This window comes from Pavona decussata, unplaced genomic scaffold (genome assembly GCF_977016875.1).
Source record: "Pavona decussata unplaced genomic scaffold, jaPavDecu1.1 SCAFFOLD_184, whole genome shotgun sequence".
NCBI classification, from domain to species: domain Eukaryota; kingdom Metazoa; phylum Cnidaria; class Anthozoa; order Scleractinia; family Agariciidae; genus Pavona; species Pavona decussata.
This window is the reverse complement of record NW_028145593.1, coordinates 1,383,189-1,396,282: the sequence shown is the minus strand read 5'-3', so window position 1 is coordinate 1,396,282 and position 13,094 is coordinate 1,383,189. Positions and strand designations below refer to the sequence as shown.

Sequence of the window (13,094 nt, the reverse complement as noted above, 5' to 3'; positions counted from 1 at the left end):
ACAAAAAGCAAGACGAGGCTAAATTGAAACCGTGATCTTCATCGGCGAACTTGAGAAAAACACTTTTCTGAACTGCTCTAAACGCTTAACGCAACTTTTACTAAGCTATGGTTTAAATACAGCCATTGCAAACCTAGACAACTAATCAATTTAGTACACGACTTGAGACCAATAAGTTTTACAAAATCAATTGATTAACACACAGAGCAACTCACCAAATCATCTCACATTCATTGTAGCTGAATCAAAATTTTCACCACTCGTTACTCAAGAAAATTAAGGCATGGGTCCCTAGTTATTTACTGGAAACAACAAGGGGGTGGTCTATCTTCTGAAGATTTAACCAGAACATCATGAGACTTCAGAAGCGTCATATGCTTCTAAATGTCATCACATTGACATGCACGATGTATGTAAATTAGGTCACGTGACCTGTTTCGGCCGCAACATTCATGAAAACTTTCCAGCAAAGATGGCACCACTTTTTATTGTATTCTGGAGGCTGCCCGTAGTTTTAAAACTTTGCGAGTATTAGGCACTTCATTTCTGTGCCCGGGCCTTTTAAAAACTCCTTTAATTTTGAAAATTAACGGCTATTTTCACTAGTTCCCAGTCCCTTCAAAGTGAAGTTATCCGTTTATTTTTAAAACTGAGAGAATTTTTAAAAAGGCCCGGGTACAGAAATGAAGTGTCTTACAGCTGCAAAGTTATAAAACTATAGGCAGCCTCCTGGAGGCAATAAAAAGTTGTGCCATTTTTGCTCAAAAGTTTTCGGGAATGTTGCGACTGTAACAGGTCACGTGACCTAATATACCTACGTCTTGTATGTCAATATGTTGGCATTTGCAACCATATTATGCCGCTTAAGTCTCACGATGGTACGTCTAAATCTTCAGAAGATAGACCACCCCCTCGTTCTTTCGGTAAATAACTAGAGTTCCATGCCTTAATTTTCTTGAGTACCCTTCATGTATCTTCTCTTTATACCAACATACCTCACAAAGACGGAATTCAAGCCTGTAGTAAATATCTGGACATAAGAGTTTTAAATCCCATTATCCAGACAACCAGACTCTGTGATCTCATTCGCATGATCCTTACTTACAATACTTTCACTTTCAACGGACAGCATCACACACAAATTAATAGAACAGCGATGGGAACGAAAATGGCTCCGAAATATTGGGCAATAAAATTATTTTAGCTGTCTGATCAGCCTTGCATTTGATTTTACGTAGTAAGGACGGTGCCTTTTTTTGTTACTGCGCATACGTTCTGCGCATCTCAAGATACTCGGCTTTCTTGTTGGTGGTGCGAGATTGGGGTGGTGCCTACTAATACAAGGATATTTTTGTGCGGTTTAAAACTATGCGGAGAAAGCAGAACTTACCAACTGCTCTTAGTATCCAGAACGAAAATTTGGAGGTAACCATACATTTTTCAGAGACAATAATTGCTGTTTAATTATCTCTAAAAAATGCGTGGCTACCCCAGATTTTCGTTTTGGATTTCAATAGCCTTTGCTAAAATCTGCTTTCCCGTACAGTCATAAACCACACAAAAATACTTTTTTATTAGTAGGCACCGTCCTGAAAAAAACGTTTAGGCCAATAACTCGAAGAATCTTAAGCAAGATTTCATCATATACCGTGATGTGCCCGTGACTATGCGTGAAGTTACCAAGCACCGTGAGGAGCTCATGTTCGTGAAGGACCATTTAGTACCGCAAGTCAAACGATAAGAAGCCAGTTCAAAAGGACCCCCTGATAGGAAGGACCAAAACAACTTAGGTATGTAAGGAGTTTGATTTGCAAAGTGTCATGCATACATTTCACGAGTAACTAATCTTCGTTTGGTTTGTTTCATCGTTGTTTGAAGGCGACCTACGTATCTGAAGTTAACTTGGCAGAGAGGGCGACCCTCTTACCCGAGACAACTTTTCTTCATATAAACGGGGCCTTATTCTTTCTTTCTTTTTATTGAACCAAGAGAAAATAAGGGACAGAGAGGGAGGCTCCCAGTCCACGCCTTGGGATATGTCGATTCCACTATAGTTATAAATAGTTTTAGACGGAAAAGGAAGTTTGTTTTCCGAGACGTCCGCATGAAGGCTAACCTCGATCTGATGTGGTTAGTCAAAGCAAAATAATGGCGGACAGCGTTGAGATAAGTTTTGTCGATGAAAACGACTTCCGAAAAGTAGGGAAATGGTATTTCTGGAGCGAGAATTCACAGTGGGAAATATGCTCCACAATTTCTTCAGATTCAAACGACTCGCTGGCGGGCATATCAGATTTTAGCGCAGAAATTGAGTCCGAAACGGGCAGCGATTCAGGTGATATTTCTTCGCACGATGGTAGCAAAAGCGACACGGACAGTGATTATGTTGGGGAACCCTCGACATCAGCAGGCAGTAGGAGAGGAAAGACGTATAAAAATAAGAAACAAAAAGGAAAAGAGTGCTCTGGTGGCAAACAGGGGAGGAGTGCTCGCGTTGCCAAAAGTGAAAGTGCCAATTCGAGCAATGCGCCCAAACAAAGCCAGAATCGAAGATCACAGCGTGGAAAGAAAAAACCAAAGGCGCTCACCAGGAACGAACTGGATGAGCTCGGTAAAAAGCTAGAAGGCAAACGTCCCATGTGTTGGAAATTTGTGTCAGAAAGACTCGCAAAGCAGTACGTTATGAAGCATTACAAAACACATCGTCAGCTTATTGAGGAAATTCTTGATGATCGCTACAATGAACTTCGTGATCTAGTACACCATATGTTCTCATTTTACGTACAACTCGTTTCAGAAATTGCAAAGGCCGTTAAAAAAGACAGAAAGGCTCACTTGTCATTGCGCTGGATGAAAAGTTTGAACAGCTACCTGGATAGTTCATCCAATAATTCAAAGGTATGCAATGCAGTGTTCAACGATTTGGCAAATGAATATTCATCGAGTACGATTCGAGCAGTCACAGGCATTTTGCATTCCCTAGTTTATGATTTTGCACAGACAGAGTCTTACAATTTTTCTCAGCCGCTTGATATTCACCAGGATATTACACCTGAGGATGATGTCGCCTTATATCGAATGTCTGGTGCAGCTCTTTGCCAAATGATAAAACTGAGAAAAGATACTTTATCAGAAAAGAAAGGGAAAAGAAAAACGACACCTGACAGTAGAAGCCAAATGGAAATGGAGCTCGATTTTCTCATTAAGCTGAAAGAAACAGACAAAAGCCATGTTCCAGAGGCTCTCAATATTCTTGATGAAGGTCATTTGACCTTTGTCAAAAAAGAATTTCTAAACTTTGTAAGAGAGGCAGATTTGAATATCAGAGAATATGTGAATGAGCGAAGCTTAAAGAAACACAAGAGTAACTTTTTGGAAGTTGTACACTTCAATGTTTACAATGATGAACAATTGTTGAAATCATTCAAATGGTCAGCAGAGAAGTGTGGAGCATCAACTAAGGATGTCAAGTCTAATGTGATTGACAAGGTGTACAGTGATATGCTTCATAAACTGTGCAACACCAGAACAAAGGAATTCTTCAGAGGGAAATTTGAAAAGGACTTGGCCACATCAGGTAAAGTTGTAGAAGCTGACCAATCCCTGAGAGATAATCTCAAAACATTTAGCGTTGCTAAAAAGAGATAGGATATACCTGTATATTTTGTCTAGTGAGGAAGTGTCAGTTATGCATACATGTGTATACGTCATCGGCTTTCTTCTTGGGTCAACTCCTAGTAAACCACAGGCCACCTATTTGGTGAAGGGGAAATCTTACGAGAGGAATTCCCCTGGATTCCATTTTCCAGTGCACACAGTTATTGACAATTTAACTCAATCAGTCCTGTAAATTTATCTTGTACCCTGTTAATCCTCCGATGAAGTTTTGAATTGTCCTACCCTTACAAACCCCTTATGTATGTTCGTTAACATGGCAGTTCCTGTGGTTCCCAAGGTCATTAACATATTCCTCATTAACATATTCCTTTGTTTCCCAAGCACCAATCCTAAGAGGAACCTGCCAGGTGATGTGCATATTATTAACCTTTTAAGCCCTATGGTGGGGACAAAAATTCCCCATAACCCTTTAAGCCCCCAATAGTGATCAGCCTCTTGTTTCTCCTTACAATATCACTACATAATCTGACATACAGGTCATGAGAATAAAGGAAATGATCACCAAAGATAAATTGTCTTGATGTTGAAACAACTTCTCCTAACTTGTCTTAAAAAATAAACAAAGACCATTGAGGAGAATTTTCATGTTGATACTGGGGCTTAAAGGGTTAATTGTCTCCATACATTTCTTATGTTACTAGACAGGATAAAATATTCAACTTCTAGACAAATTCCCAAATGGTTATCATTTTGGTCAATTTGCATGACTTGTTTGGTGGATTATGTATTGGTTAAGAAAGGAGAAACTTGATTTTGATCCATCTTGGGATTCAAAGACCCAAGGAAATATCTCAAACAAGCAATTTTAGATATTCTCAGTTGTTTTGTTACATTGTAGAAGGTCAAGGTTTATTACCTTCTGATCATACATGTACATAATTTATATATTAAGTTGTGTAATATTTTCATTTTGTATGTACTCAACTCCTTTCTTTCCTGTTGTTCAATAAAAATCTGCCTAAATAAAATTTTGCACTTTATTCCTGTTCTACAGTACATCTATTACAACATTGGAGTATTTTGTACATTAAAATATTGGGTCTATGGATGGGGAATTAAAAGTGATACAGTAAACATCAACCATTGAAAAAACTCTTTAGTTAGCAAAACATGAAAAGTTTTTGGACATCATGTGTGTATGGTATAAATTAGTAGCATTCCCTACAGTGACAAGAGTAATCTGTTATTTGTTACTTTCACATACTAAAACAAGCCTAGAATTTTTGATCCCTGCTTGTTAAAAAACTTAAAGTTTATGGTACTTGACCTCTTCACTGTTATTGCAGAGACCCTATCATTTAAAATAATTAAGTATATATACCAGACTTGTAAAAGCAAAGACTGTAACTACATGTACATACATGTACTAGCCTGCGTAGGCTGGCGGTATTGTTAGCGCGCGCGAAAGAAAGTTTTGGCAGTCACTGAGGAGCCGCTAGAAGCGAGTGGCGAAGCCCCTCCCCATTCCCCTCATGGCTTCGCCGCTCGCTTTTAGCGGCTCCAATGGTACCGCGAAGACTTTATTTTGCGCGTGCCTACAATACCGCCAGCTACGCAGGCTATACATATGTACACTTGTTTACCAATACATACTTTCTTGGTGTTTAATTCGTTCAAGTTTATTTTTTGACTGGACAATTCAGCTATTAGTGGTCCTTCAGTTGTCCGATATGCATTCTACACAAGGAATGATAGTGCCATACCATGGAAAAAATTCACAACAGTTACTGTACGTGCCACCAGAAAGGAACCAGTCTGAATTTCTCATTCTCAACTTGTGTGTTATAATATTACAAACCAGTTATATCGATCAGAAGCAATTCTAACTATAACAAACTTTTCTGATACTAAATTAAACCTATAACAAAATGTAAAACATTAAAATGTTATGTACAATAAACCTTGGCCAACACCACTAACTATGCCTTAGGCAGTCATGAATTTTAAGCTGAACAAGAAGTCTATTTGGCCTGCATTTCCAATAATTGATGTTGGGTGAATAGTTACAAATGTACAAGGCAAAATCACCATTGACCACCAGCCCTCTTCTAGTGAAGACTGAATATTGCATGCTAGAACTATAAACATATGAACATGGATATTTGCTCCTTAGAGTTACATGTACCCCAACTTCTCCATGGACTTACTAGAAGGCACAAATAAATCAAAAGAAATAAGAATTGTTTAGTGAACCAGCTAGCATTTCAACCCTAGTAAGCACCATATCAATTAGAATCTACATGCATTGTTGGAAGCTAATTAAGCCCCCTATAACTGTGTGTTATGGTATTACAATTTTGACAACTACAAGTATAAGGGTTCGCACAGGAAACAAACAGTACTGTAAAATGTATACCCTAGAAACTAGAGATACAAAAATGCTGTGAACAAAAGTTTATATCCTTAGGCTAGCTTATGCGATTTATTTCCTCCACTTGTTTGGCTACTGTATCATGCACATGCACTGTCTGAAGTCACCTCTGCATCAAGGCAACCCCTATGAATATTTGTTTCTCCTAAAGCAGGTATTTGACTTTGTGTGTTTCCCCCAGAGACCCTTATATTTTTTGTGATCCTATAAAACATAAGTCTACAACGTGAGTTTTACAAATGACACCAGTTTTAAAAGCTGGCCCAGCTGGCTCGGCAACCTAGTCATGTACAGTCATATGTAACAAATGTAAGGGTGCATAAACCTAAAGATCCATTAAAGTATTTCTGGACCATCTTGGAAAGCCATGATGTCACAATATCACTACTGCTAGTCTGCCCTGCTGGTGCATAGCAGATGATGGCTCCATACTGACCATGAGTATGAGAGTCAACAATGGCAAAGGCCCCAGTCTCCCAGATCAGAAGTGCCACACTTTCACAGCCTGAGATGAGAACAGCAACTTGCCTTTGATGACAGGCCGCTCGAGTTTGCAGTGACTGGACAAGGGGTGACAAATCTCCAGAGCGCAAATCAAACCCGATGGGTTGATCATAATGAGCAATGTGCAGATCATTTCCGCAGCTCTCAACGGCATCTTCAATGTCAAGGTTTCTGGCCTCCCCATCAAAAAGAAGGTCATGAAGAGCATTACCCTCAACCATTGAGTCAACAATAACTTCAAACCACTGACTTGGTAAGATGCTCAAGGTTGGCTCTGGCAGGGCAAGTTTGACAAACTGGTATCCTACCAATGACGCAATGATGGTGCATGCGTTGCTTCCTAGACGTCCACCAATAGTTGACTGACTGAGGTTTGCTGAGAAGCAGAACTGCTTCATCTCATTAAGACCAAAAGGATCATAAATCAGTCGCACAGAGTATGACATTCTTGAGGCCTCACTACTTGATGTAACCGATCCAGACACCAGGATGACATCATCACGATAACCACGCTCTGAATTGCTGTTGGTGATAACCTCTCTGCCAGTAATGACTCTTCCACGAAAAGATCCATAGTTGCTCGCAGAAAGGTTTCCACCAGCAGTAAATTTCAGGACACTAAAAATTGATTCAATGGCACTCCCATTTATTTTGAGTGGGCTGATGAAATAATCAGGATAGGCTGCAATGAACCACTGACTGAAGTGCAGGAAGCCATAAACCATAAATCTCAAAAGGTCCCAGGTCTGCAAAAAAAGATCTGGATTACAAGTCTTGTTTGTGTAAAAAATTATGGTAATTTTTTGGAATGAGCAACACATTTGAAAAGTAATATTTCTTGTAAGTGTTATCAGTTGTATTTCTGAATGTAGAACATGGGAACACCTTTTTAAGGAGTCTAGAAATCATTTTGAATTTAACCGGGCCAAGATCTGCTGGTTTATTAAACTCTTAATTGTTGGGCAGATTAAAATAAATGGAAATGTGAGTCAGGTAAGAACATTCCACTCTGTCAACATAATGATCAACCACATGCATGCAGATGGTATCTAATTTTGGCAATGGGAGAACAGGGTTTTTGATTATAGATCAATTTTGCAAAACGGTTTTGATTTGTTTCATCCAATTACTTTTCTTAGTTTGGACTAATTTACACCCTCTTACTGTGTAGAACTATTTTAATATTATCTAATTTGGTCTGTTAATCGGTACAATGGTATGATTTGAATAATTGGATTTTTCTGTTGACTTAATTAAGTAGATGGGCGCTGCATGCTAATACACAGTCAGGGTCTATGACATACAAATTGTATTCAAGAGTGGACAGTTTGAATGCCAGCACTGGCATTCAAACAAATATTGACTGCGAATTAAAGAAACAATGGGATTTCAAGAATTTTGTTGTCTTACAGTGTATGTACCATAATTTTTTACATCTTTCTACCTGCCAGGCTAAGAACTTGCTTTGTCTAGCTTGCTTGCTGTTATTGGGATACTCTGAAGAATGGAAAAAAAAAAGGAAACTTAATTAATTTAATTAATGTTTAAATGTGAATTAATATTAAGATCTATATGTCATATGAATTATATGTACTGCAAGTTTTCCCTACGCTAGCTGATACTATGACTGAATGACATATGCATCATACTTTACAAAACAAGTCTCTTCCTTCCTGTTATAAATCAACTGACTTTTTATGCATGGTCATCAAGCCAGCAAAAATACAGTTGGTTACGTACAGAGAGGACAGCAAGACATTAGTTGAAATCACTCCATGGGATTCCCTGAGAGAAATTTAAGTCTTAGTTCTCTCACCAGTGCCTTGATGACATGTGAACCAGTCTTTAAAGAAGCTGAAGCCCTTCTCGATGTTTTCAAGAACACGTTGGTATTTGGGTGAAATAGTCATATGGCTCAATATACCCTTCTCAAAGATGAGGTGGCAAGCCTCCAAGTAGTTACTGGTCATTTCCACCATTGATGTATCAGCAGGCAATGGAAGCTTCCTTGCATGTTCTTGGAGAGCACTGATCATGTATCGTTGCTAAGGGAACCGCCAAAAAAGTACATGATTGAAAGAGAATTGAATTAGTACATGCTAACAATACCAGTGAAGTCTCTGAATAAAGAATGTAATGGCTGTATAATTGAAGAGGTGCCTGGAAAAAAGCCCTAAGTGACTTCTGATAAATTGATAGATTCTCCTTCCAAATTTCCATGCATTCGCTTGAGAAACAAAAGGAGAATTTGACCTTACGTCAAAAGTCACTTAGGGCCTTATTTCACGCACCCCTTCAATTATAGCAAGATTGAATGCCATTATTCCAAAAAGGTGCCAGTTACTGACAATACATGTACATCTAAACAAGGTTGTAACACTTGAAGGAAAGAAAATTTGCCTTAACTTTTCACTGAATGACAATCACTCAATCAATCAATCACTCACTCAATCAATCAATCGACTCAGTAATGCAGTCAATCAATCAATCAATCAATCAATCAATCAATCTTCCACCTAGAAAAGTAAACTTTTTTCATTTTTAATTGCCAACTTAAATTATTCTCTCTGATATTCAAAAAACTTTTGATTATCTCTTTGACATTTCACCAGTCTGAAATCAATGCTTAACATTCTTCCTAATCATTTCAATCTCACGACATCTCCTGACCTTTGTCTCGTCGAAGATGAGAACTCCAACACCCAGTGGTCTCTTCCTTCCAGATTCAACTTTTTTAGCACAAAATTGTTCATACACTTGACTTTGATGGGCAATATAGCTCTCATGAATCCCTGGCCCATCTGCATTCTTACTGACAATTCGTTGCAGTTCTTTGCAGCAAGGTAGCTGGAGGATGCCAAGACTTCTAACTGCACGAAATGCAGTAGGACTTCTGGTGTAAACAGCCAGAGCTACATGTAAACAAAGCACACAATAATAATTATAATTAAAAACAATGCAAAAACTCCAGGCAAAACTGTCCTTCGATTTTTTAGAGGGGTATAATTATCATTGATTTCATGAAGTAGTTGCCTGGGATTGCAGAAAATCAAAACACACCAAACATATCAGTATTATGATTTAATTGTCAGGGATGAGAGAGTTGGTAAATCATGATCAAGTTTGCATCCAACAAGACCACTTGTAATAACTTTATGTTTAAAATAAATTACACAAATTATCATTTATTTTCTACCAGTTTCGTCATTTCGCCTTCAGTCAGATCTGCTGCGAAAATAAATCTTCACACAGCCATTTTAGGTCTGGTATCACTTCTTTTTAAGTTAGTTTTATTTCAAATGTTGTATATAAAAACTATTACTCCGGAAAACCCACCAATTCTGATAGTTGCTGATGACCACCTGTTGCCTTGTTTTCCAGTTTCTAAAAACCAATGGTTAGAGTATTAGTAATATGTTGCCAATGTATTTAATTAAGAATTACTCACTCACAGAAATTACTTACTAGTCAGTCTGTGGCAATTTCCAAAGAAAATGAACATTTTCTAATACCAAAATGAAATTTACACTAAACTTATGTAACACTTGATTTAAAACCTTTGCAAAGACGTGTGTTGTACAAACTAATAAGATTTAGCCCTAACAGCTGCTTTTTTATGAATTTACACTAAGTCTTACGTCAAGATATCTAATAAAAAACGTATGATGTTGGAGAAAAATGAAGGACATCTTAAAAAGGAAAACACGAAGTTGTTCAGACCGAAATAAAACCTCTAACGCTCTCGCTGCTCTTGATATGTAATAAAAATAAAATGAATTATAGCAGTTATGTTTAAGCCTACCGTTCTTGCGCTGATCTTTGAAAAAAGCTGCTTTTTCCATTTGCCACATTTCACGAATAACAGCTCCGCTTCCAGGTTTGTGGCTGTCAGCTTCGTTGAACACTTTAGCGAGGCCTTCTTGGCCTTCCTTGCAGGATTCCAAACAGTTGATGAGTGTTACCAGCTCGCTGTTTTGTTTCTCATTTACTGCCACAGAGCTCCTTTGGATCATTCTCTCAGCTATTCGGCGATAATTTTTCCTCTCTCTCCGCACATTCTCCTGCCGCGCTTCCTGACTTTCTGGGCTCAAAACAGACAGTCGTACCTTAGATGAGGCCTGTTGCCTTTGCAGTCGATCATTTTCGTCAAGGCTTTTCCTCTTGTCCCGCAAAACGAGCATTTTCCTTCGAACCAACTTGCATTCGCCACACACATCAGCCACACTCTCTGGCATTCCCTCGCTCAACTGCTGCTTGCGGGGTTTGTGCCACAACTTACATTTAATTGCGCTCACGTGCCGCCACGGCCAAATTTCTTCTTTGACATTGGAAGGTTGAATGCGTATGTCCGATATTATGGCATCGTAATCCACTATACCAGGACACATTGCAAACCCAGAATTCAGTCGTATTTTTTCGACCACACGTTCCACAGCCACCTTGTCTCTCAAATCAATTTTTCCTTCCTCGAGTGTTCTGTAAATAAAAACTTGAAACTTGTAATGTCCAGAAGGACTGAACAGTAATCGAACTGGCTGGAAACTTCCAAGGTCTTTCCTGTAACTCTTCTCCTTTTGAGGATAAACGCTAAGAGCTGCAGTGCTTTGATGACCCGATATTGCTTCCAGTTCGCACTGTAGCGAACCGTCGAGGTGCGAGATGCTGGTTTCGAGTTCTTTTAAGATCTGCACTTCGCTGGATTTATTAAGCTCTGCGAGGGTATTTTCATACGACCGTTCTTCGGCCTGCTTGCATCTCTTGGATAGAACGGATTTTAAAGCTTTTATAGCAAGTCTGAGACTTTTTCTTACTGGCACGTGTTCGCCGTACGGCACATCTTCGATCTTCCTCTTTCTCCCAGAAGAACTCCCCTCCTGAACATTATCGGGCTTTTCACAGGTTATTTGACTTGGGGCCCTTTCAATACTATCACCTACATTGATGCCGAAGTCTAAACGTCGGTATATTGTGCGTGGAAGGGGCATATTGAATCTTCAATAGCCTTCCACGCAATCCGCCATTATTTTCACTGACAACCTCAGATCGACCCTCAGATCGAGGTTGTACTTTGTGCGGACGTCTAGGAAAACAGACTTCCTTTTCTGTCTAAAACTAAAAATAACTTTAGTGGAATCGACATATCCCGGCCAACGCCCTCAATGTCCCTCTCTGTCCCTTATTTTCTCTTGATTGAACCAATGGCCGTGAAATCGTGTGCAGCGAAAATCGCACACAGGCAATTTCAAATTTCATCCAAATCACCGCAAAGATCACATCACAATTAAATCCCCTTTACGTGTGAACAACCTAATTCCCCTATTAAACGAGCAAGAGCTATTAAAAAAAAGGTAGAAGAGACGACATATCTGACGTATTTGACATCTAGCGATTTTTGTTGTAAAAAAGATTGCGTGACAACCCTTTGATTTTGTGAGTTATAAACTGAATAAAGGTCTTATCAGTGAAAAAATCTCCCTGCCGGCATTGCCCTCTCTGTGTGGAATTAGTTAAGTATTGAACTGTCGTTTTCTGTGAAATGAAGAATATTAATGCCATTCACTTCCTTCTACTTGAGGACATCTGGGGGAACTTAAATGACACGCTCATCCAGTTCCCAGAAATCTGTGTTTTAATTAAGTAAATTCAGGGAATCAGAACGCTTATTAAAATTCATGAAATTTTGTTATGTCTTAATCGTTGTTTTAATTTTACAGTTTATCAGGTCGCAAAACCCAACAATATTCTATACTTTCTGTGAGTTTCGTCAATTCAATTTGAAGCAGTTTGTACCCCGCTTATAATTTTTCTTGTTCGTTTATATCATATCTCTATCTTATCTGACATCTAAATTCATCTAGACATTGTTTGTTTATTCAGTGACTTCTGCTTAAATTTAATGCTTTGCGGAAGTCAAAGTCACGACATCGAAAGAATTGAAGATGGCGTCGCCAAAACCACTCCAAACCGATTCGACAATCAAAGACATCTCTCCTCATTTGGACGAGCTTTTGAGAGCCGTGGCAGAAGAATTGAACACAGCAGAACTTGAAACTGTAGTTAAATCCATAAAGAACACTTTCAAGGGAACGTTTGAAGCTCAGCACGATCGGGATTTGTATTCATGTCTTCTCCTATTTGCAAGCCAAGGACTTTTGTCTGGTGACAATCTGACTGTGTTAGAGAGCTTTGTTGCTCCAAAGGCCTCCAAGAAAGATGGAATCAAGCAAAGGATTGAAAATTTCAAACTCGCTCGTCAAAAGGTAGGCTAATGGCTAATTCTGTTGACTATACTTAGGGATAATTGTAATGTCGATCACCGAATAAAGGGGAGGCATCAGGGGAGTATAAGAATCAGGGTATACAGGCTAATAACAGTGCAAAAAATATTCAATACAGCGGTTAAGGAAATTAATAGGACGAAAAAAGAACTAAGGTCATTCATTTTGTAATAATCGATCCGGAAAGTAAGAGATTTGAGGCTTCGAACTCAGCCGTTAATAAGTAGCACAGTACAGGCTACTTACGGTCAAATGTTATGCGC

General features: G+C 38.8%; 3 protein-coding genes across 4 annotated transcripts in view; 1 reads left to right on the top strand and 2 right to left on the bottom strand.

The window, feature by feature from the left end:
• Positions 1 to 13,094, bottom strand: part of LOC146462844 (uncharacterized) — a 239,352-nt gene that overhangs the window by 93,218 nt on the left and 133,040 nt on the right. The window lies entirely within an intron of this gene.
• LOC146462850 (uncharacterized) lies at positions 5,495 to 11,742 on the bottom strand. Its single transcript, XM_085085177.1, has 6 exons — positions 10,356 to 11,742; positions 9,890 to 9,937; positions 9,224 to 9,465; positions 8,370 to 8,598; positions 7,998 to 8,050; positions 5,495 to 7,299 (listed from the first exon to the last, which is right to left on the bottom strand). Exons 1-6 carry the CDS (start codon positions 11,536 to 11,538, stop codon positions 6,334 to 6,336), a joined length of 2,721 nt encoding a protein of 906 aa, XP_084941303.1. The 5' UTR covers positions 11,539 to 11,742; the 3' UTR covers positions 5,495 to 6,333.
• LOC146462841 (uncharacterized) overlaps positions 12,467 to 13,094 on the top strand; it is a 166,853-nt gene continuing 166,225 nt past the window's right edge. Inside the window, exon 1 of the mRNA XM_085085130.1 lies at positions 12,467 to 12,813. Within this exon, the coding sequence (XP_084941256.1) occupies positions 12,493 to 12,813 (321 nt within the window). The 5' untranslated portion in view covers positions 12,467 to 12,492. The remainder of the gene's footprint in view (positions 12,814 to 13,094) is intronic.